Below are 24,348 nucleotides of genomic sequence, written 5' to 3' on the forward strand. Positions count from 1 at the left end.
ATAAAAATTATACTCTTAAAGTATTTATATCTGATGAATTGTAATATAAGAGTAATGCTATGTTACTGTTAAACAACTTTTGCGCTTCTTGTGTTTTATTTTGTTGCTTCATTATTTGAACGAGTTGCACTAATGCTTGATGTAAATATTTTGGATTTTTAATTATGGCTAGAATATCTATCAATTTTAACAGAGCAGATAGAGACCTGATACCATTCTTGCTAGCAATTAAAATGTTACATTTTTCTAGTTCAAACGTAGTTCTCCAACGAAAATCCATAAATTCTGTGTTTTTTTCAGTTGGAAGGGAATCTAAAGCTTGTTGGTAATCCTCAGTTAACAGAAGATACCGTATTTTAATTAATTTAATTCCCATTTGTTGCTGATATGTGATATTGGGCGAGTGGATACTCCGTAACACTGTAAGAGTTTCAGTTAAATCGCTTAATGAATTTTCAAAAACATTTGCTATTTTTGTTGACAAACTATCACTTGTTTTACTTGACATATTACGATACAGTTCAGTCAATGTTTTACTTCCAAAATAATCCCATATAATAAAGGAATGCTTTAGAAACTGATCCATTTCATTATTATTAAGCACACTTTGATGTGCTATTGCAGCATATTTAAATCTTGATTCTAATATCTCAATAGATGAATCATTCTTAGACATTTTTAAAAATGTCTCAAATTTATAAGCATTTCCAAATATAAATGAAGCTTCATTTTCATTAGATGTCTTCAAATATCGTACGATCTGGTTAATCATCACCTGAAATCTATTCGTATATTCCGGATGTTCCTGGATAAACTCGACGATCCACAGCATAATTAAATTTAATATAGTACTATCTTTATATTCTCTTGCCACTTTTGTAGCTTCGGTATACGACTTAATAGCAGATTCACAATCGTGGAAATAAGCATAACATGCTCCCAATCCTAACAATGAAATATGAAAATAATTATCTGCATTTTGTGTTAACATATAATCAAAGTAGTTATGAAGAGATGTTAAAGCATCCTGATAACAATAGTCTTCTAAAGCAATCAAGTACTTCAGGAGGTGAACAGTTGGAAATTTAGCAGAATCATGTAACGGTAAATGATTAAATATTATATCCACTTTAGATTTATCAATCTTATGGAACTGTGACACGTTATATACCTCCCAATTCAATATTGATTGAAAATGATTATGTGAAATCATAGTACCTAATTGATTACAAGTGAATATTTTTGTAGTCATTGTATCTAAAAATTTAACCAAAGAATCATCCTTTTCATTAAAATTATTATCAACCTTTTGGAAGCCATCATATTTTTCAATTGACCCAGAAATTGTTTTCCATATTGGTAATTCAGTAAATGATTTGACAAATAATTGATAATTTTTCCATAGTCTGTTTTTCTCATCAAACTCACAAATAGCATATCTAGAAATTGACCTTGTTATGAAGATTCCCAGTAAACTTGACTTAACTACTTTTTTACTTTTGTATATTCTTTTGGACTCTCTAGCTTCTTTGTTGGTTTTAACCAAACATTCTGTTTCAATTCTATTCAATATGTAGGATATCGAATCAAAATTATTGATGGATAATAACATACTCATCAACTTTCGAAATGTAGCTTCATAATTATTGTTCTTCAGGTATTCATATAGATCAATTAACGTTGGATAGACAGGCTTTGGTAAATTATAACAATTCGAATTACCTTGCAAAAGTGGATTATGTTCTACTGTCGGAAATGTTGGAGTAATCAATGTTAAAAACACGTCAATTGATGTTCGAGTATCAACATCAAACTCAAAACAATAATCATAGATCAGAAACAATATTGTAATATCAAAGGGACTAATTGAAGAGGTGATTATAAGCGATTCCTCTGACATTCTTCATACAGATGCACCCTTATATGTAGTCTAAAAATTATTGAAAGTCAACAATTAGAGTCATTACCTTATAATAAACTCCAAACTCTACTGAAAGGCCAATAAAGTAGCTAAGTGTATTCAGCTTAATAATCTCTTTCATTGAATTTTATATAATCATCAATCATTATATTCCTTTAAATTGATCTAGTGATGTTTCTTTTTTATGTTCACAAAGTGATGAGAATACACTGTTTCTTGCGTTGCGAACAATAGAGGACTTCAGCACCGACTTTTGATTTAATGGCGATAAAGCTAAACGGTTTTATAGAGAAACATATGTTTACAACGTAATGCATTCCTTTATGGGATAATATATAATATAAATGATATATATATTATCTACTCTAAATATCTATAAGAGGTCAATACCATTGCTTTATTTGGCAACGCACCTGGGACCGGTAATAAGATACGCAGTTTATGCCTTTTTTCATTTACTTCTGTTACTAATCCATATCCTAATATAGCAGCTTTCTGCACAGCAGATTCATTTTCTTTACGATCTGCATATGTTAATGAGACTAATGAATGTTGTAAATTACTTGCGTTTATTTCTACACTAGTATACTTTGACGGCGAGGATTGCTCCATATTTTCCTGATCTTCTATCATATTTTTAGGTTTCCATACAGTTAAATCATCAAAATCAACACCAATTGTATAAGGGCTTAAAACTGAATTGTAAGTACCGTAGAAATATTCTCTGATTGAAGATCTTTGCAAAGATCTTTTATATATGTCGTCAGTCGGTATTATACCACTCAGTTTAGGAATTCTTAAAATATTTGCTAAGAACGATTCAGGAAACATTTTCTTAATTTTGCTAAAGTTTTCATCTGTCTCTTCACCTAAGTATATTATGTAGTTGACTTTGAATTGGTTGAAAGAAACCAACAGCTCTGACAAATCATCATCCAAATCTTCTAAAGGTGGTGTATTGATTATACACCCAGATCTATGGACCAATGCATCATTTTGCATTCTGTTCATCGCTACTTCAGCCAATTGTGATATTACAACTTTATACAGCTCTCTATTTTCTCTAATATATTCCAAACCAAAGTTTTTCACCAGAGGCTGTTTGCTATGCAATTCAGTAGCACCACTGGTCATACTTTGACCCCACCTTGAAGATTGTGGGTCCAATATATCAGATACTGGAGTAGCACTAATCGCACCTGGAACAGTAAATATACCTTCTGCAGGATTCAAGTTTACAAACAATGGTTGGTACGTTTTATATTTGATAGCATACGAGCATAGTGTCCTTGTTAAGGATGTTTTACCTGTATTTGAATTACCTACGATCATAATTTTTGGTCCATCAAAACTAGCGGCTCTTAATTTTTCCAATGCAAAATGTAAATTATAAATGTACTTGGCTGTGATGTTTTCCTGAACACTTAAATTAGTTCCGACCAATTCCATGCATCTCCATTGCAATTCAACATCTTCAACAGCGAAAATGGAGAATTTAAAATTCTGGAACACATAGTCTTTATTATTAGCCAATTCAGTACCAAAAATCTCAGCAATCCCATGTATAATTTTTACAATCAGCTTATTATCTGAACTAACGCCAATTTTCCATTCGTCACCCTTTTTTAAAGACAGATCATGGATTTCATCGTCACCATTAACAACTTCTTGATTACTTGAAGCATCATTAATACCAGGTAAACTCTCCATTTCACTCTTGCTTTAACCAGTCTGCAATAAATATAATTAATTAGCTTACACAGTCAAAAGCAAAAAACAAAATATTTCTCAACTCAAGTAACAAATTATAGCAAAGTGAAATAACAAGAACTTATACAGGCGACAGTTGAATGATGATATAGAGTCCTATCCAATCCACTTGTTGGCTATTCTGATCCATTTTAAAGCTCTTCTATTTGAAGTAAGATACCTGACTTTACAACTATTCAGTTCTTTAAAGCTTAAAAAGATGTTAAACAGGCAAGAAGCCGGGTAAGTTGGGTAAGATTTGATGGGATAAGACGTAAAATGATGAAGTTCTTAAGGTATTCCAGGTTTCCAACTTGATATAAGTAGCTAAATACTGCTATAAGTTCTTATTACAGGTGTATATACGTATATGGATGCCATTTGTTCTTGGCAATGTTGATTTTACTGATCGAAAGTTGGTATAGTAGTAGGATGACAAGCGATAGAACGATTGAATCTTGATAAAAGTTTATGGTTCTTACAAGATATAAGTAAGTGAGCTATGCAGCTAATTTCTAATGTTTTTTTAGCTTTACTTATGCTCCATTTGGAATGTAGTAATTTAGTCTCTATTGTTAGCAATGATTTTTTTATCTGTTCTTAATGCCCATTCTGTCCAAGATCCATCATAACATTTGACATCTTTGATTCCAGATTGTTCTAATGCAGTCTTTATGATGATGCCCGTGACACCCGTTCCACACATAACAATTGTAGGCTTCTTTGGATCATAGGTGGATTTAAGGTTTTCCATTGCTTTGTTAATTTTTGCTTTCAACTCCGTAGTCGACGATGGGTACGTACCTGTTTCTCCCTCTAACACATCAGTGAATGGTAATGGTTGGAATCCCGGAATGTGACCCGAAGGAATGTCTGGTCTAGGTTCTGGCACCTTACCTTCAAACCTGTTCAAAGCTCTAGCATCGTAAGCGTTGTATTTAGCTGATAATTGGTTATCATTGACTAATTTTAAGATACTTTCAAAATCAATAATTTCCTTCTGTGATAAATTAATATCAGATTTGTATTGAGTTTCTGGGTATTGGGAAAAAGAGTTAACAACACTGTTGTCGACTGGATAACCTTCCTTCTTATACAGTAGGAAATTATTCAACAGGTAAACATTTTCGTGCCCAAACAAACTTAGTGTCCATGCACATCTTGGGGCACTGAAGTTGCCAATTCTATCGTACACAACTAAAATATCATCTCTCTTCAAACCAAGTTTACTCATAGATTTATTGAACGTCTCCAAATCAGGAGCCATGTGTGGATAAATTGATTTTGGATCTTTAATAGTATCAATATCGAAATGAATGGCATTTGGGATTCTCTCGATGGTTAAAAACTCTTGAGCACCACTTCTTTTAAAACTTGGTAAAAACCATGTCGCATCTATAGGAATAACTCTATGAGTTGTCTCACCTTTCAACAGCTTGTCAAAAGCAATTGGAGTAAGCAGTTTAAATCCAGACATTTGCAAAATGGGACTATCTCTTTTGGGCTGGAACCTTGGTGAATATTAAATAAACTTACGAGTTTTGATATTCAATATAATCACAACGTGAATGATTATCTTCAGCGACTATACTAACAATATATTTGATGATTATATACACTTACATATTATGAAATGCATATAATTTAACTACTTTTTTCTATTAACTGATTCCGTAAATTGAGCATTTTATAATTTCTAATGGTCACAAAGTTGTTGTTAAATTGTATTTATGAAGAGAATTGTTTTGTAAGAGATTTTACGCTGCTTATTGATTGTGTGCTCTATGGATTGTTTATGCAACTATTATATATATATATATATATATTATTATTTTTACAGATGAATGAGTGGGGAATGTCAATTATGTATCGTTGATATTTGATGGCAGCCTGTCCAATAATGCTTCTTCCAAAGCAGATGCACTAACACTTAAACTGGACGATATTTCATTCTCATTTTCAAATATACTACCTGAATCTTCTAACTTTAGCTTGTTTTTAAATTTAATAGGGAAGTTATTTTCAAGAATTTTTGAAGTTTGAAGTTTACTAATAACTTCACCATACATATCATCTTTATCCAGTTTATCCTCATTCATATAATGCATATACATAGCTCCATTCAATGAGCTATTAGCTGAATTTGTTTTCATTCCATGTTTACTTTCAGAAACTTCATCTGCAGGTATTTCTTCTTGATGGTCGACAATGTTTTTATTACTTATGTACTGACTAATTTGTAGATTTGTTCTTTGTGCTTCCAAATCTATAATTTTAGAGCCCTTTGAATCTATTATTTTATTTACCTTTTGCTTTAGATGATCAAGTTTCTTCAGTTTGCTCGAAATCAATGAGTACGTCCTTTGTTTTAAGTACTTTTCAGGAACGTCTTCAAATATTTGACCTAGCTGTTCCCAATTAACATCGAGTTCCTGTGTTTCAGCTTCTTTTGAAGAAACTATCTGCCATAGTTGGTCATCTTTCTTAGCATTCCATTCGAATGGTTTAGATACCTTTAACCCACCAGGAGGTGTTTTCCCCTTAAGTCGAACATATACTATCGTATTTTGGTTATTCATTTCATCTAAAAACTCAAATAAAATTCTTAATGCTCATGCCTGTGAAACGCATAGCATTGTATTCACTTGTTATGCTACAAAATAATTAAGCTATTCAGACATCTACAATTTAATAACCTATTTTGAAGATATTCTCACCAACTTTTATAAATATTTTGGTGCTTAAATCAATGTTGCCGTAAATCAATATTTTTAAGTTTTTGATTGTAACCAACAATAAAGCACTTCAATTAATTATATCAACATGGCATTTAATTAATTACTTTTAAACCTATGAATATGGATATTATACATATAACGTGAACTAGTGGTGTACGCAATCATTAAGTTAAATTCTTTTATAAAACCAGATATTAGTGATTTATTTAGATAGGCCATATTTTGAGGGAAAAAACGTAGGTTTTAAAAAGATTATAATAATGACATACTATGACAGATGAGGATAAACTTAAGTCTTTAGAGGATAGCTATACGTTAAATGCAGATCACATTTATATACAACTAAACGACTATGATTTTTACTCAACCAAACCAAGTATTCTAGATAGTACACATGGTACTAGTTTACCTTTACACAAATTTGAAAATGTTCCTGTAATAAGAATATTTGGTTCGTTGCCAACTGGTCATCAAGTGCTTTGTCATGTACATGGAATTTATCCATACATCTATGTTGGTTACGACGGTTCGATACATGATATATCGACTGTAATGAATCAAAAATGTTCAAATATCCATTCAAAATTGGAAAACTTATCTAGGGTGCAACTTGGAAACCAGAAGAATGATAAAGCTTCATCACATTCTAAAAATGATAATAATCATAGATTAAAATATGTAGCCAATGTATCGATTGTTAAAGGGATCCCCTTTTATGGCTACCATGTTGGCTGGTCTTTATTTTACAAGATCAGTTTTCTAAAACCGCATTTTGTTAATCGAATCTCAGATTTAATTCGTAATGGTGACTTATTTAAAAATGGAGCTCAAATCTATGAGGCTCACATTCCTTATTACTTACAATTTTGCGCTGATTTTAATTTATTTGGTTGTTCATGGTTAGAATTAGATACATGTTACTTTCGAAAGCCTATTCTCAATAAGATTTTGGAACTAGATAAACTGCTTTTGACTCCAGAATTAGAAAAGTTCGTTACCAAGTTTGCGGGTCAAAATTCATCTAAAGTCTTAGATTCAAATATGTTTCCAAAGGTTGGCAATAGCCTGTTGGAAGTAGATGTTTTACCACAATATATAAATAATCGGAATAGCTTAGACTTTGTCGATTTACACCATGATTTCATAGAGAAGAATAATGAAAACATAGACGAAGTACGAACTCGTTATATTAATTCTACAAAACACTTGAATAAAGAAATTGAGTCAATAAGGGAAGCCTTTGATTTACCTCCCTATTTTGGAGAGAAGATTAATGGTAGGTATAATATAGAAAGCAAATGGAATAATCTAAAAGAGCTTAAAAATATTTTTGAGAAAACAGAAGCGAGACTTTACAGAAAGAATGGAAAAACTACCACTTTTGATGGTTACATCTCTAATGACCCAAGATTTAATAAAATTAACACCCCTCATGGAATGATAGATGAATTGTGGCCAAACGCAGCTATTGAAATAGAAGATAATATCACAAACGATAAAGAAAATTTGAATAATATTACTAAATCATATTCAAAACCAATGAGTGATTTGGAAACGGACATAGGTTTACTGGAAGTTGTAACGGACAATGAGAATAACAATTCTGAGGAAGAAGGTGATATAAATAGAGAATCACATAAAGAACCAATGTCTGAAATGGATGTTGACAAACCCATTCTAGGAAAGGAACAGAAGTCTCAAGGTCCATTCTCTATTGATTTTCAGTTAACTCAGTCCATAGCTAATAAAAGACAATTATCTATCAATGATTTCTCTAATGCTGATGAAGATATTAAAAATATTAAACAAAGGCGAACTGACTATATTGGAATACCTGTTGGCAGAAGTGCTTACGCATGTAATCCATGCAATATTTCCTATAACTCAATCGTATCTGATTTGGAAAATGATGGTTATCCTAAAGTTGATTATAAGAATCCGTTTTTCAGTAATCCGGTTGACCTGAAAAATCAATCATATTCGTATTCTGGGAAATTATTTGAAATAACATCTTCACATTTATCTCAACGGATACCTTTACAATTTGATGAATCGGAAATTGTTATACAAGATGCATCAAGCAGCAAATATTTTTCGTCATGGAAGTACTTACCAGAACCTCCAACTTTTCAAGAGGTTCAGCGAAGTGAGACATCTATTGGATTAAAATATAAGCCTAATAAATCATCACTTAACAAATCAATCGGCGGTTTCAGATATGCGATGGACAGTGAAACATCAATAACTAAACAAAAAAGTAATATACATAGTGTGTTAACACACCTAACATTGGAAGTTCATACACAGTCTAGACATGATAAGGTTCCTGACCCAAAACATGACCGTATTCAATTAATAATTTGGAAAGTGGACGAAGATTCTTTCCCTTTCGACCTAAATATTTCTACCGAAGGTGTGATGATTGTTGTGGAAGAAAAAACTGATCCAGAACTGTTAGGAATTATTACTAGTGCAATTGGAAATTTACCAGTTGGCATCTATTATAGTGAGTTAGAAATGTTTGATGCTATAATAGATCTAATTCTGTTTTTTGATCCAGACATATTATCTGGTTTCGAAGTCCAGAAGTCATCATGGGGTTACATGTCTGAGAGATGTACTCATGTATATAAATTTGATTTTTTAAATGAAATATGTCGGGCTACAAAATATACCAACAATCGAAAAAACAGCAAATGGGGAACCTCTCATACAACAAGTATATCTGTTCCTGGAAGGCATGTATTGAATATTTGGAGAGCCATGAGATCCGAAGTTAACCTTAAACAATATACAGTCGAAATTCTTGCTTATGAGGTATTACATAAACGTTTACCAAGGTTCTCAAGTCAATATCTTACAGAGTTATGGAATAGTCGTGATATAACTAAAATTAGAACAGTTGTATTTTATTGGATTAACCGCGTCAGAGTCAATGTCTCTTTATTAAAGAAACAAGATTATATCGAGAGGATTATCGAGCAAGCAAGATTGATTGGTATAGATTTTTATTCAGTTTATTATAGAGGTTCACAATTTAATGTTGAAAGTGTACTGGTGCGGTTATGTAAATCAGAAAGCTTTTTGTTACTATCTCCTAGTAAAGATGATGTAAGGAATCAGAAACCGCTTGAGTGTGTACCATTGGTAATGGAACCTGACTCTTTGTTTTACAAAAGTCCATTAGTCGTGTTAGATTTCCAATCATTGTATCCATCAGTTATGATGGCTTATAATTATTGTTACAGCACAATGCTGGGAAGAGTAAATGAAATGAGCTACGTTGGAAATAAAATTGGTGTCACATCCATTAATTATGATGAAAATATCTTAACTTTACTAAAAGATGATATCATTATTTCACCTAATGGAATTGCGTTTGTTAAACCATCAGTAAGGAAGTCAACACTTACAAAAATGTTAAATGAGATCTTAACAACGAGATTTTTGGTGAAGAAGACAATGAAAGATTTACCAGCTGAGAATAGCAAACTAAATAGATTAATGAACAGCAGACAGTTAGCTTTAAAATTACTAGCAAATGTCACGTATGGTTATGCTTCTGCTTCGTTTTCTGGAAGAATGCCTAATTCTGATTTGTCTGATGCAATTGTGCAAACTGGAAGAGAAATTCTTCAAAATGCTATCGAATTTATTGAAGGTTCAGAAAAATATGGAGCTAAAGTAGTTTATGCTGATACAGATAGTTTATTTGTTTACTTACCTGGGAAGACCCGTGAAGATGCTTTTTCAATTGGAAGAGAATTAGCAACGGAAATATCTCGAAGAAATCCAGACCCAATTGTTCTCAATTTTGAAAAGGTTTATAACCCATGTATTCTTTTAAGTAAAAAAAGATACGTCGGCTATGCCTACGAGTACGAGAGTCAAATTAAGCCTATTTTTAATGCAAAAGGTATCGAAACAGTTAGAAGAGATGGCTACCGCCTGCAACAACAAGTTGTGGAGAAAGCTCTAACTATATTTTTTAGTACACAGGACTTATCTCTTGTTAAAAAATATTTATTTGAAATATTTACTAAGTTAGATCGGGGCGAAATCCCCATCCAAGATCTCTGCTTTGCACAAGAAGTAAAGTTAGGTTCATACAAGAGCATTGATACAGCCCCAGCTGGGGCCCAAGTTGCCATGCGTGAAATGAAGAATGATAAAAGAGCAGAACCTCAATATAAAGAAAGAGTACCATATTTAGTTGTAAAAGGTGAAGCAGGTCAAATATTGAGAGATCGATCAATTTCACCCAAGGAATTTCTACAGAACCCATCTTTGGAGATTGATTCAGAATATTATATAACGAAAACATTGGTTCCTCCATTAAATAGATTTTTTAGATTAACCGGTGTGGATGTAAATGAATGGCTAAATGAAATGCCACGGTTCAAAAAAATTCTAACGGGAGAAGAAAATCAGCAATTGAAGAAAATACTAAACTTCTCAGAATGTATCAATTGTCACCAAAGCTTCACAACAGGAATATCCACACTCTGCAGTGATTGTTCAAACCAGAAATCAGCGACTGCTGTAAATTTAATAGAAAGTATCCGCAAATCTGAAACGGCATACGAAAACATACAGACTGTTTGCAGAGTATGTAGTTTCAAATATAGTCACGATGCAGGTCCAATAAACTCCGATATATCGTCTAACTGTATCTCCCTCGACTGTCCAGTGTATTTCTCTAAACTAAAGACAAAGAAACAACTCAAAAGTAAACAGTATTCTGAAATTCAAAGACAATTAAATACATTCGACTCTTGGTAGGCTTCCTCTCGAATGTGTAACAGTAAACACAAAACATCATTAATTAAGGACAATTATATAACCATATACTTAATCATAAGTACATAAATATAACAAAATCAACAACAACTAACATTTACTGACACGCTCAATTCATCTATACCTTGTCACTCATTCTCGTTGCTTGTCTTGTTATACTCGTTTCGTAATTGTCTGGCATTTTTCAAAATCGAACAAATTGGAAAAAAAAAAAACTGAAAAATTTAGAACATTCAATTACGAAAAGGCTAAAAAGTAGCCACTTTTCAGAAACTAAATAGCATTGTAGTTAATTTATTTTCTATTGATATGACTATAAATCTGGCAAATATCAGTTCTACTGTTCTATGAATTTATTTTAAGTGGTTTTATTTGAACTTTTGCTACTCTTTTTGATGAACAATTGAGGGAAATATACAGCACATTTAAGCATTTATATAAAGAAAGATAACGAACGAACGCAAAAATATTGGCAATAACGTTATCTCATAATTTTTAAAGATTGGCAATGAATGGGTTCCATAACGTTAATAATTTAGGTTCATTGGCAACTCAGCAAATGATGACGAACAGGGTTGAAGTTGTCATCACCAACTGGGAAAATGGCTCTATTAACGACTTGACAAGTTTTTTGAGTCGCCAGTCTCGTATTGCAGTAAGAGATGTACGAGTTGAAGGTAATGCAGCTATTGGTTATGTTGCAAACAAGAAAGAAGCCGAAGCATTAAACAAGTTCAATGGCATCAGGTTTGCCGGTAAGAGTTTGAAGATACAAGTAACCGGAGGTGTCGACAATTCCTCTCCAACAGTGAAACTATTAAAAGCGTTTTTATTTAGAAGATATGATCCCCAGACTAAGATGTTGAATCTAGGTAGTATACACACTGATGCTGAATTAGTACAAAAAGGTCTTTTCACCACCATTTCTACGCAATCAAAAATGTTCGCGGCCATGATGAAATTAGCATCATCGGAGTCAAATTTAGTAGTAGAAAGTGTTAATTTATCAGATAACAACTTGAAAGATATCAATGGTATTACAACATTGGCACAGACGTTCCCAAATTTAAAAAATTTATGTCTAGCCAATAACCAAATCGCAAGATATAAAAGCATGGAACCTTGGAAGAATAAATTTAAAAAATTAAGAGAATTACTAATGACGAATAATCCAATTGTAAATGAAAGGGCATATAAAAATGAGATGCTTAAGATATTCCCTAAGTTGGTTATGCTAGATAATATAGTTGTGAGAGATGCTCAAAAATTAGATGCTATTTACAACTTTCCATTCAAGAGTAAGCCATTTTTCTTTGAAAATAATGAACTGGGCTCATCTTCAACTGAATTTGTAACAAATTTTCTAAATTTATGGGATTCTGACAGATCACAATTGTTGCAATTATACACGCCACAATCTCAATTCTCCATGTGTTCAGACGCCTCGGTTCCACCTTCTAGTGTTAAGGATGCTGATCAAAATCCATCATTTGGTTTTTACTTATCATCATCACGTAATATAACTAAAATATCTACTGATACCTCAATTCAGCAAAAATTGGCCACTGGTCCAGAAGGTATTGCTGAGATTTTTAACTCCTTACCAATGACCAAACATTATTTACTAGAAAAAGCAGAGTCGTACTCTATGCAAACAATATCTTACGGTCAAGTGAATGGGTTTATGATTATCTTACACGGTTTCTTCGAAGAAACTACAAAACCAATGAATGTAAACAATAAAGGCCGTCCTAGAAGATTCAACCACGGTAGCAATGCTTCAAGTGACAAAAGGCTCTCTAAAAAGTCCTTCGATAGAGTGTGGGTGTTGGTACCTACAAATTATGGTGTTATAGTAGCTTCTGATATGTTAACTGTAAGACCTTATGTTTCTGCTGCTTGGATAAAGGTACCGGATACTCCAGCTACAATTAATAATACAGCAGTTCCGATGCAGCAAATGAATCAACCAAATTTTGTACCTAATACAACAATGAATCAACAGATGAGTCCTCCTATATTAGCACCAACTCTGCAATTACCGCCGGAAATCCAGGCTAGATTATCACCTATTCAATTGGAGTTATTGAATAAGCTTCATGTAGACACAAAATTAAATTCGGAATACACATATATGTTAGCTGAACAAAGTGGGTGGAATTATGATGTTGCATTCAAGGGATTCCAATCCAGTATGGGGCAAATTCCAAGAGAAGCCTACATACAATAATTACTTGTTTTATGATACTGAACAATGCATACAAAAAATTCTTTACATATCATAGTTTACAGAGATGTTGAAAGTTAATAATTTTTTGTTTTATTTATACTTATTATATGTAAAGTTTTTAAAGTAATTTATCCATACATATTATTAGTATATAGTAAATTTACCATAAACTTTTGGTTTTTTTATCATAACATCACTTAGAGGTTTATGTATTAGTATTGACATTATTTCACATACGCCCATAGAACATAAGAATTTCCCATTTATGTTATTTTTAAATCATTTGTCATTTACACCAGCCTCTGGAACTAAAGTACCAATTTTAGGATATTTATTAATGAAATGTTGTTCCCATTCATCTAAAGCATTTTTCTCAGCTTCACTTAAGTTCTCTAAATCGTCAATTGCTTGATCCCAATCTCTAACAACATCTGTATCAAAGGAATTTAAAGCCAAACCTCTTGAAGCATCATGACCAGCAAAATTAGAATAAGGTCCACTAGGACCGTAAAATTGGCGACCTTGAGTACAATCATATACAACACCCTTTATGGCAATGAATATTTTTTCATCATCATGACCATTGTACTTCGATAAAGTTCTTGGATAAAAAATACCCTCGACAATTGGTTCTGATTGACTATTTGAATTCAAAATGTTTGGATCAGTGGTACCCGATAGACCAGTAGGATCTTGACTAGTTTTAACACCACCAAATAATAAATTAGTTAAGAAGGACATATTTTAATCTCTTAGAATGTTGTGATCTTGAATATATTTATGTAGATAACCGTATCCATCAATAAGTTGAACGGTAAAGTAAAAGTAAGACCAATATTATAGTTATCGATAATCAAAAACTAAATTGCATTTTGATTCAACACACAATCTTTATATAATTATCTAGTACTTGCTTAGAATATATAAATCTATAATTTCTTGGCTGAGAAAAGCTTCACATATCGGCGATGCCTCTCAAACGAAACACTAAACGATGTTTCAATATAATTTTTATGTAATAATTGAAAATTTATCATAAAAGGGCTTTTAATGACTATATATATAAATAAATGCGCATAAGGATAATATATAATCGTCATTGTAACAGTGAGTGCAAGTTTAAGTTTATTGATATATGTTATCAGAACGTCCATCCATAATTTTACTCAATGATTTCACTAACGCTCCCGTGATGACATCTAACTGGATTTGTGCTTCATTCCATGCGTTCTCATCGGCTGCATCCCTTAAACCAGGGAATACCCATGCAAATTCATCACTTAAACCATTAGTCCAAACTGCAGGGCCAAATAATATATTTTTGTAATGTCTTCTTTTGTAGATACCTGTAACAGAAATCTGTGAAGTGCTGATTGTACTTAGTAATTTATTCCAGTTCCATCTATGTATGGATAAAAGAGAAGGCTCTAAATTGCTGCTATGTTGAACAACAATATTATCCCAACTTCTGATCCAAGATTCTTGTTCAATTGCAATCCTTTTCCATTTATTAATTGCAGAAGAAACATCCTTAAAGTTCAATTTCTTTCCGTAAAGAGATTCTGCTTTAGATAAATGGTTCTTTAATTCATTTTGATATGTACGAATGTCAAATGGTAATAATGGCACGTCTACCATTTTTAAAATTATATTCAATAGATATGTCATAAGATCACTTGTTAAATTTTTTCTGTCGTTTTCATGTAATAGTTCACTGTATTTATCAAACGTATCTTGATCGGTATATGCAATATCATTATCTTGAGTCACCTGTTTTGAAGACAGGATGGTCACAGGTACACCATTTGCTAAGAATGGTGTCCAATCACCATACTGATGAACATCAGAAACATGGACATCAAATTTGAGCTTATTATCATCTGACATGAATAATGATTTCAAAAGAGGGTGAGTTTGGATATCAATCTTATGCGAATTAGATGTAATACCAAGTTGTGAAATATCCAATACAGAATATACTTCTTTTCTTATATGAGAAGTTCTTTGTTCTACAAATTCAGCTGCTCCAGCATAGTTGAATTCTGATCCACCAAATGATATAAAATATATGCTCCTTAAAGGTCGCCAGTTAAACTTATATTTAAATCCTTCAAAAAGTTGTACTAACGATAAGAGAACACTAGTACCAAAATTTGGATATGATGTACCGTAGCTGTATGAATTTCTTGACGCTGCAATGATAATAGCTTTTTCACTTTGTTCTCTACCTTCAATTTTACCCATGATATTAAAAACAGAATGTCTTTCTCTAATTGTAGTTGCGACAGAAAAATCTACCTTCACATCACCAGGGATACCACTATGAGCTCCATTATCAAGTTTAACACCTTTATGTGATAACGCATCTAATATTAATTTAGCCTGGTTCTGTGATATAGGCAACGAAAGTAACTTTGGTAAAACAGGCGCACTTCCAAAATCATTATCTTGAATTGCATGACCAGTCCAACCTGGAGTCAACGCATCACCAGTATAAAATTGATTCAAAGCAACGGATCTGGATTGAACTAAATCGCCATTTCCAGCACCTACATTAGAAATAAATAAGACACCCTTTGCACCATATTTCTGAGCTGCTAAAACCTGTTCTGACACCAATTTTGAATAATCCATTAACAAGACAGTATTATCGGTGATCATATTTTCCTTCTTCAATTTGGACAACTCAGTCAAACTACCTTGATTAGCATAAATCAAATTAGATTGACTTACGGAACCATTTAAAGAGAATGGGTTCCAATTTCTATCATCCAATGGTATATCAATCTTTTTGTTATCCTTGGTGTAAATGGTAAGGTTAGCTGAATTATAATAATTTGCGTAAGCTGGATACTCTGACTCGATGACCGATTTTAAACCATTGTTTCTAAATGAACTCTTAATATAATCTTTAATTGCCGTATCTCCTCTTGAACCAGAAGAGTGTGGCATGCTACTAATGTACTCTAAATCATTTTCTAACTTAGCGAGATCCAACGAGATTTTTGAATATTGTAATAGTACAGGTATGTTGGTGAACATTCCAAGAAGAGCTTCTTTATTACTACTCGGAAGCAAACCACTAGATACCACAACAAACGATACAATGGACATGAATATGATATAAAAAAATCTTCTTAAGATCAATGGGTTACCAACTTTGTTCAAATAGAAATCTATTTTCTCTGAAAACATTTCAGATATTATAAATATTGGATCTAATATTTTCTCTTTTACATTAACATGGTAATAATAATTTAGATTTTTAAATACATGTTTCATTTTCTTGATCATAGTTTCATCTCCCTCGTTATTAAATTGGTTTAAGTCTTCCATCTGCATTTCTTCATCGAAATTATTAATATTCTCTAAATTATGAGCATCATCATAGGTTGGAGGCTCAACCGGTAGAGTATCATTCGATAGATTTAAGTCATCCTCAACACTTAAATTATTTGACTCTGGAGCAACTAAATCTACGGTTGGGGAATTAACTCCAGAGTGTTCTGCATCTGTCGTAGAAACTCTTTCATAGTTATTTTTAACCATATTTCAATAGCAGAAGTAACCAGAATATTATTATGTTTTTATTATATAACTCAAAACACTTCAAATGATTGATTAATAATGTCACTAAAAATTATCCACTATAATTTAGCCCAGTAAAGCTGTCTGAAAGTTAAAATATCTATTTTCTAGTTACAGCTCCACTTCTAATAGTATTATGTCATTTAACTATTAGAATTAAGATATGCAACAAATACAATTTATTTATTAATAATTGTTATTAATGTTATAGTTACAGTTGTAGTTATAGTTTGATTCAAGAATTTGTTACGTTATATATTTGCCGCATAAAGTGTTGATACTAAAAAAGTTATAATTGTAACATAAGAACAATAAGGATTAAAAGCATTGATGTATTATGAACCAGTAAATTTGAATTAATAAAATAGTAACCACATTGTTGCATTGTTGATATAGGATTATTGGACAAATTTGATTAGCTTTTTCTTTGTGTGTAATTGAGAGATTAGCAAGACCATGGAACCTGCCAACATGGGATACAATATTGCAATGATATCTGATTTCTTTTATCCTCAATTAGGTGGAGTAGAATTTCATATGTATCATTTAGCTCAAGAATTGATAAAGTTAGGAAACTCAGTGATAATTGTTGTTCATGCATATAGTCCCGATAGAGTTGGAGTCAGATACTTGAGCAATGGGTTGAAAGTTTACTACGTTCCATATTTCGTGTTACATAGAGAGACTACATTTCCTAATGTGTTTGGGACATTTCCTTGGGTCAGGAACATATTGATAAGGGAACAGATCGATATTGTTCATACACATGGTAGTGCCTCTACATTTTCGTTGGAAGGTTTATTATGTGGGAACACACTTGGACTGAAGACTGTCTTTACAGATCATTCTTTATACGGTTTTGGTAATATCACATCTATTTGGGTTAATAAATTATTGACATTCTCTTTGACAAATACCGATAAAGTTATATGTGTTTCAAACACTTGTAAAGAGAACATGATTATGAGAACCAAAGTTGACCCATCAAAAATGTATGTTATACCGAATGCTGTCGTTAGTGCAGATTTTAAACCAACGGAATCTGCACAAGATAAGGAAATCAGACATGAAAGGGAAGGGTGTAAGATCGTTACTATAAACAGATTATTTGCTAATAAAGGTGCAGATTTATTAACACACATTATACCAATAATATGTTCATTGCATAGTGATGTTGAATTTATCATTGCTGGTGATGGTCCAAAATATGTTGATTTTCAACAAATGATCGAAAAGAACAGATTAGAAGATAAAGTAACCCTTCTAGGTCCTGTTCCTCATGAGAAAGTACGAGATGTAATGTGTCAAGGTGATATATATTTACACGCAAGTTTAACAGAGGCATTCGGTACCGTGTTAGTAGAAGCTGCTTCTTGTGGTCTCCTAATCGTCACAACAACCGTCGGAGGTATTCCTGAAGTTTTACCTTCACATATGATGGTGTATGCTGATGATACTTCTGTAACAAAATTAGTTGAATCATTGAATAAAGCTATTAAAATATTAAAAGAAAATAAATATAATGGTAGCAAAGTTCATGAAGAAATCGAAGGAATGTACGATTGGTCATTAATTGCAAGAAGAACAATGAATGTATATACAGGCATTTTTGAAAATGCGAAGCCAGATGATAAAAATTGGTTAACAATGATCAAGAAATTTAATGAAAGAGATGGTATCTGGGCAAAACATTTGTATATGTTGTGTGGTATAGTAGAATATCTGCTATTCCTTTTATTTGAGATATTGTATCCATCCAAAAATATAGAATTGGCACCTAAATGGCCATCAAAGGAAGTAGTATCAAATCGTATTTCACACAGTAAGTATTAAAGTGTTTTATAGATATGGGAAGAGCCACGATTTTATATAATTATACAAATTGTTTTTCTAATGCATTTTTAAGAATATTAAAGTTTTTTGAAGATCTTGAAATGTAACTTTCATAATGGTGAATGGAATTATCATTATATATGTCTCTCAATGGAATACTATCAAGAGAGTCTAACAGAGTAGAAGCGTTTCGTAGTAATGTTCTATGATAATTAGGCTCAAAATTGGAAATATCTTTCCTAGAATTTATTGAATCTTCAAAATTGTCTAACCAAGATAGCACAGAATCGTCTTTCAATTCCATAGGCGTAGTGAATTTCTTAACAAGATGTTCAAGTTCGTAAATTTCTGAAATTAAACCTGCTCTATCAATTTTTTCATTCTCTTTAATGAGGGAATCTAATCCAGGTAGTTTAATTTTGAAGTACTTGTTTAATTGTTCTTCTTCTAACCGAGTTTGTAAATCAGTTATTTCAATATTTGATTTTTCATTCATCAACTTTAAAGTGTTCTTTTCTTCCTTTAATGATTCAATTTGTGACATTAAATTCTTTAAACTTTCCTCATTGGTTTCAAATAGAATAAGTTTATTTCTGAGAACTTCCAACTTAACTAATAAGTTTTTATTTTCCTGTTGGATATCATGTAATTGAGTCTCCAACTTAATCAAATTTGGCTGTTCAACTAAGTTAACAGGCAATGTCAACTCTAATGTGGCATCGTCTTTGTCAGAAATTGCGCCATCCACTATTGATTTTGAAATAACCTCTAAAGTCATGAACTTATCAGAAACCTTAATCAAGTTCTCTAACATACTATTACAGAAGTTATCAACATCATTATTTATTATAACATCATGGAATAAGCTTAATATGTTATTAACAAGATCTGATATCATCAAAGGTTTATCCTGATATTTTAGAGAGTATTGATGATCATCTGTTAAAAGATTTCGTTTTTCAGTAATAAGGTTTTCAATTGTAAGACAGATTTGGTAGATGTCAGTCACCTTCTGAGAACGGGTACCATATTCGTTCTTGGAAAACATTATACTACCCATAAACTCTGGTACAGATGCGGAAGATAAAAAATATATTATATCAACCAATAAAGTTGTGTTTGACTCTATTGAATCATTCTCCTTTATAAATAAAATTAATAGGGAATGGTCTTCAATTTTCAAGTTACCACTATTATTGTATAAAATATTTATCCAATATTGTATATTTAGGATTCCATCTAAGAGAAAATATTTTTTACGGCTACTATCAAGTTCATCTGAGCCATCTATAACAATTGTTACTTGAATAAGTAAAAATAATAATGTTTTGTAAAATAAAAAATAACTTTCTGACAATTCCAATGGATTAATTAAGAACTGATCATAAACAATCTGCATAAGCAAAGGAAATAACTTAATAAACTTTCTGTAGTTTTTGGAAGACAATAGGTACTCTAATAACTTGTCTAAATAGTTACCTTTATTAATTATTTTATCCTTATAAATTATCTCTTTTTCTGTGTATCCATTATTATTTTTATGAACATCTGATATATCAGCATTAGTATTGAAGAGGTTTTTTAATTCAGAGGATAATTTAACGTTTTCATTCACGAGATCCTCATTATTTTTGACTGACTTACTATATTTAATTTTCAAATCCTCTATCTCGAGATGTAATTCTTGTTCCATCTCTGCATATACTGATATAATATTGTTTTGGTACTCTATCTCTTTTTCCATATCAATAATTTTACTAGATTTCCTTTCTAAGATATTTTGCAATTTACTATTTTCGTTTGTTAAAAACTCTACTAACTCTTTGGAATCCTTTACAATTTCCAATTCTTTATCTAAATCGGTCGCAGTCTTCGAAAGTGCAATGTTTTCCTTATTTAAATCCTCAAAAAGTGCTTGTAAAGTTGTATTCTCGCCTAATAAGTCTTCATTTTCTGCCAGAAGTGATTCATATTGATCTGTAGTGGAAGTTAAGGAATTGTATAATCTCGTAGCTAAATCTTTCAAATTTGTCTCATCAATATGTGCATCATTCAATAGTTCTCCTATTCTTTTTTTATCCAATTTCCTTGAAGTGTCAACTTCAGTTTCCAACTCTTTCAATGTAACAATGCATTCGTTATACTTACACTTTAAATCATCTAGTGATTCTATTAGATCGCTGATTTTCAAAAGATAATCTGTTTCCTTTAGGGATAACTTTTCAATTGACAAATTCAAATGGTTTATCTCATCTTCATACCATTCCAAAAACTTGGCTGTTTCCTTGTTCGCCAATTGTGATTGTAAACTCAAGACTTTATCTTGTAATTTTTCAATAACACCTTTCAATCTCTTAACGTCGTTTGTCGATCCTTCACTCTTATGAACCTTCACATTTTCAACGATTTTATCAATTTTATCAACTTTTACAAACAACCCATATAATCCACCTTCTTTAGATAAATCAAAATACCGCACCCCATTGACACTACCATCATTCTTCCCCACACTATCATCTAATTCAATACCACACCATAAACCATCAGCAAATTCAGTTGGTCCTATATACCTTGCTATACCGGATCCACCGGTGGGAGCAAGAACTCTATCACCTACACCAACCATCGGAGCATGACAATAACAAAACCAGCAATATGCAACACCAAAAAATACCTTTATGGATCTTCAACTTGCCACTTGAACTAACTCACCGATGCAATGAACAGAAGAAAACAGCACTTGCCATTTAAATGTCCTGTCGATCGTGAATTATATATATGTAACTTACTGTAACTTGTCGTATGCGACTTAAGTAGTTGCTTAAATATGGTAGAAGTTACCCGTTTGCCGCCAATGGTGAAGTCCCCACCCAGACACCACAGACAGTAGCGGTGCACATTGCAACGTCAAAGAAGTGCAAAGAAAACAAAATCTGGAAAGTGTAAAACACTGTAAATAACATTAAATGTACTTTATGTGGGTTGTGTGAGTATGAGTGGTTGGTGGGTATTGTTCTTTTCTGTCTAAGAGAGTGTCTGTATTTAGGGACTCTTGTAAGGATAGGAGTCACACAGAATAGGGAGATATAGAGGATATACACGTTGAGAGAAAACGAAGATGAACAATAACAGAAACGCTATGGTGTCTGGTAAGATCCAGGACCAACTCCTAGAGGAGCAGAAGCAAGAAATATATGAAGCATTTACTTTGTTTGATATGGATAATGATGGATATTTGGATTTCCATGAGGTGAAAGTTGCCATGAAGGCACTTGGCTTTGATCTACCGAAGGCTGAAATATTGGATTTGATTGATCAATATGACAACGATGGGCGCAGAAAGATGGAATATAATGATTTTTATGTTGTTGTTGGACAAATGATTTTGAATAGAGATCCACTCGATGAAATCAAAAGAGCCTTTAAGCTGTTTGATGATGATAATACCGGCAGAATCAGCTTGAAAAATTTAAGGCGAGTCGCAAAGGAGCTTGGAGAGACAATGACTGACGACGAATTGAGAGCCATGATAGATGAATTTGACTTGGATGGGGATGGAGAAATTAATGAGCAAGAATTCATTGATATATGTACAGACAATTAAGAACAAATAAAAGAACAGATATAGATTTGAATAGTAGTTATATTAATGTAGCTGACCATAGGACAATGACTTTGGAGACAACCCTGTTTATACTTAGTTATTAACTTAAACCTCTCGATATCCTTAGGGTCCCAAATGTTGCTAATGTATCTATAATATATAAGCTAATGTATTATTACCATTTTTTATATATTTTCACACTATTCAACCTTCTAAAACACTTCTTGCAACAATAAAATTCATATAGGAATAAAGGCATGCATTAGCATGAGTGTCAGCACACGTAAGCAATTATGAGCTACATCAAATGAGCCTTATTGAATCAATAGTCACTGCTATAGGGCAGTTCTTTTAACCAAGTGTGTGCTTGAAACTGTGACTTTGAAAGTCACGTGGTACTTACTTTCTTACCGAATTTTAATTTGTTCGTAGTTAACAAAACATGGAAAGAACTGAAACAAGATCCATTTTGAAGTATATAACTAAAAATCTATAAGAAATGCATTATATATGTTAAAGATTATATTAATTACCACTACGGTACTCACCTCTATAAACCAGATCATTGAACATTTACAAAAGTTTATTTGCCTATAGCTTGGTGTTTTGAATCAGATTACGATAAATCGATATGTCTTCGAGGTATGAGCATTTGACTAAGATTAGTTCCAGGATATTGGAGAGATTGAATCCTCCTAAGAGTATGAAACAAAGATCTGAAAAGCTTCGTAAACTCTCGTTACCTGAGTTTTTAAGTGTAGGTGTCTCTCCTGTTGAAAAATCTGAAATGTATAAAACTGAAAAAGATTGGAAATTTCTTCCCGGCGATCGTGTTGTTCTGTTAAAAGGGAGTAAGAAAGGTTCCATCTGCTATATCAAATCCCAAGAACGTTCTTCCAATGGTTATATTTTAGATGACAATGGACCGAGTAAGAGTGTGCCAATTCCTAAAGAATTTTGGGTGGCTGGCCAAAAGTCTCATATGCTGAACGTACCAGTTCCCGTGAAACAGAGTGAGATTAAACTAGTTGCTGATATCGATGATCCAGCTAACCCGGGGGCTACAAAGACAGTAGCTGTTAGGGATGTGGTCTTTAAAGGCAATTACTATGATGAAAATTACAAGAAAGTATTACCTTATAGACAAGTTTCTGGTATGCCAGATTTAATTATTCCATGGCCAAAACCAGAAGCATCGAAAACCAATTCTTCATTGGGCACAAGTCCAGAAGTTGCTAGGGAGCAAACATTTTGGGTTGATTCAATCGTTAAGAACACTATCCCAGTGAATGCTTTTTTGACTATTCGTAACCCATATTCTAAATATAGAAGAGGAACTTTGACTAGTAAAGATATTGCAAGATTAGTTGCTCCTAAAATGCCTCTAACGGAAAGTAAGAAGGAATACATTAGGGATAGACAGAAATTGTCTCAAATTAGAAGACCTAAGTTAACAGATGCCGAAAAAGAACAAATTGGTGAAACCATCTTAAAACATATCTCTAGTTGATTGTTATTTAACTTATGGAAACAATATTATAACTCAACTGTTGCCTAACATTGTAAAAATATTCTGAAAATGTAAAGGTATCAGAAAAATCTTAACATTAAATATCATTATAAATAAATCTAAATATGCTGTTAAGCTTAAATCTTAAACATCAGCTCATGTACATAGAGAAATAAAATTAAAAGTTTTACAATAATAACCTATTTCCGTTTAGAAAAAAGAGTTTCTGGTTACTTGAAGTAACTGAATGAACTTTGGTGTTATTGTTTCAATTCCTTTAATCATAGAAGGAATTATATTGTATACGGAATAGCTTCATCGTTCAAATGAGAGACTAAGGTGACGAAATTACTTGTCAAAATGATATATATATAT

General features: G+C 32.2%; 12 protein-coding genes across 12 annotated transcripts; 5 read left to right on the top strand and 7 right to left on the bottom strand.

Annotated features, from left to right (window-relative positions):
* Positions 1-7: 7 nt before the first annotated feature.
* On the bottom strand, positions 8-1,900 carry APC5 (anaphase promoting complex subunit 5; the record flags this gene model as incomplete). The annotated part of the gene is made up of 1 exon (XM_003685161.1): positions 8-1,900. The coding sequence occupies one exon, from the start codon at positions 1,898-1,900 to the stop codon at positions 8-10; it is 1,893 nt and encodes a 630-aa protein (XP_003685209.1).
* Positions 1,901-2,281: 381 nt separating this feature from the next.
* On the bottom strand, positions 2,282-3,631 carry CLP1 (cleavage polyadenylation factor subunit CLP1; the record flags this gene model as incomplete). Its single annotated transcript, XM_003685162.1, has 1 exon — positions 2,282-3,631. One exon carries the CDS (start codon positions 3,629-3,631, stop codon positions 2,282-2,284), a length of 1,350 nt encoding a protein of 449 aa, XP_003685210.1.
* Positions 3,632-4,232: 601 nt separating this feature from the next.
* Positions 4,233-5,147, bottom strand: TUM1 (thiosulfate sulfurtransferase; the record flags this gene model as incomplete). Its single annotated transcript, XM_003685163.1, has 1 exon — positions 4,233-5,147. One exon carries the CDS (start codon positions 5,145-5,147, stop codon positions 4,233-4,235), a length of 915 nt encoding a protein of 304 aa, XP_003685211.1.
* Positions 5,148-5,532: 385 nt separating this feature from the next.
* On the bottom strand, positions 5,533-6,249 carry ATG29 (Atg29p; the record flags this gene model as incomplete). Its single annotated transcript, XM_003685164.1, has 1 exon — positions 5,533-6,249. The coding sequence occupies one exon, from the start codon at positions 6,247-6,249 to the stop codon at positions 5,533-5,535; it is 717 nt and encodes a 238-aa protein (XP_003685212.1).
* Positions 6,250-6,678: 429 nt separating this feature from the next.
* On the top strand, positions 6,679-11,190 carry REV3 (DNA-directed DNA polymerase; the record flags this gene model as incomplete). The annotated part of the gene is made up of 1 exon (XM_003685165.1): positions 6,679-11,190. One exon carries the CDS (start codon positions 6,679-6,681, stop codon positions 11,188-11,190), a length of 4,512 nt encoding a protein of 1,503 aa, XP_003685213.1.
* A 526-nt stretch (positions 11,191-11,716) lies between these two features.
* On the top strand, positions 11,717-13,438 carry MEX67 (Mex67p; the record flags this gene model as incomplete). Its single annotated transcript, XM_003685166.1, has 1 exon — positions 11,717-13,438. The coding sequence occupies one exon, from the start codon at positions 11,717-11,719 to the stop codon at positions 13,436-13,438; it is 1,722 nt and encodes a 573-aa protein (XP_003685214.1).
* Positions 13,439-13,717: 279 nt separating this feature from the next.
* On the bottom strand, positions 13,718-14,179 carry DAP1 (Dap1p; the record flags this gene model as incomplete). Its single annotated transcript, XM_003685167.1, has 1 exon — positions 13,718-14,179. The coding sequence occupies one exon, from the start codon at positions 14,177-14,179 to the stop codon at positions 13,718-13,720; it is 462 nt and encodes a 153-aa protein (XP_003685215.1).
* Positions 14,180-14,563: 384 nt separating this feature from the next.
* On the bottom strand, positions 14,564-16,987 carry TPHA0D01410 (uncharacterized protein; the record flags this gene model as incomplete). The annotated part of the gene is made up of 1 exon (XM_003685168.1): positions 14,564-16,987. One exon carries the CDS (start codon positions 16,985-16,987, stop codon positions 14,564-14,566), a length of 2,424 nt encoding a protein of 807 aa, XP_003685216.1.
* A 510-nt stretch (positions 16,988-17,497) lies between these two features.
* Positions 17,498-18,859, top strand: SPT14 (phosphatidylinositol N-acetylglucosaminyltransferase SPT14; the record flags this gene model as incomplete). The annotated part of the gene is made up of 1 exon (XM_003685169.1): positions 17,498-18,859. One exon carries the CDS (start codon positions 17,498-17,500, stop codon positions 18,857-18,859), a length of 1,362 nt encoding a protein of 453 aa, XP_003685217.1.
* Positions 18,860-18,899: 40 nt separating this feature from the next.
* Positions 18,900-21,485, bottom strand: NIP100 (Nip100p; the record flags this gene model as incomplete). Its single annotated transcript, XM_003685170.1, has 1 exon — positions 18,900-21,485. One exon carries the CDS (start codon positions 21,483-21,485, stop codon positions 18,900-18,902), a length of 2,586 nt encoding a protein of 861 aa, XP_003685218.1.
* Positions 21,486-21,977: 492 nt separating this feature from the next.
* Positions 21,978-22,463, top strand: CDC31 (centrin; the record flags this gene model as incomplete). Its single annotated transcript, XM_003685171.1, has 1 exon — positions 21,978-22,463. The coding sequence occupies one exon, from the start codon at positions 21,978-21,980 to the stop codon at positions 22,461-22,463; it is 486 nt and encodes a 161-aa protein (XP_003685219.1).
* A 631-nt stretch (positions 22,464-23,094) lies between these two features.
* Positions 23,095-23,973, top strand: MRPL40 (mitochondrial 54S ribosomal protein YmL40; the record flags this gene model as incomplete). Its single annotated transcript, XM_003685172.1, has 1 exon — positions 23,095-23,973. The coding sequence occupies one exon, from the start codon at positions 23,095-23,097 to the stop codon at positions 23,971-23,973; it is 879 nt and encodes a 292-aa protein (XP_003685220.1).
* Positions 23,974-24,348: the final 375 nt, after the last annotated feature.

The sequence above is a fragment of the Tetrapisispora phaffii genome, chromosome 4 (assembly GCF_000236905.1).
Source record: "Tetrapisispora phaffii CBS 4417 chromosome 4, complete genome".
Classification (NCBI taxonomy): domain Eukaryota; kingdom Fungi; phylum Ascomycota; class Saccharomycetes; order Saccharomycetales; family Saccharomycetaceae; genus Tetrapisispora; species Tetrapisispora phaffii.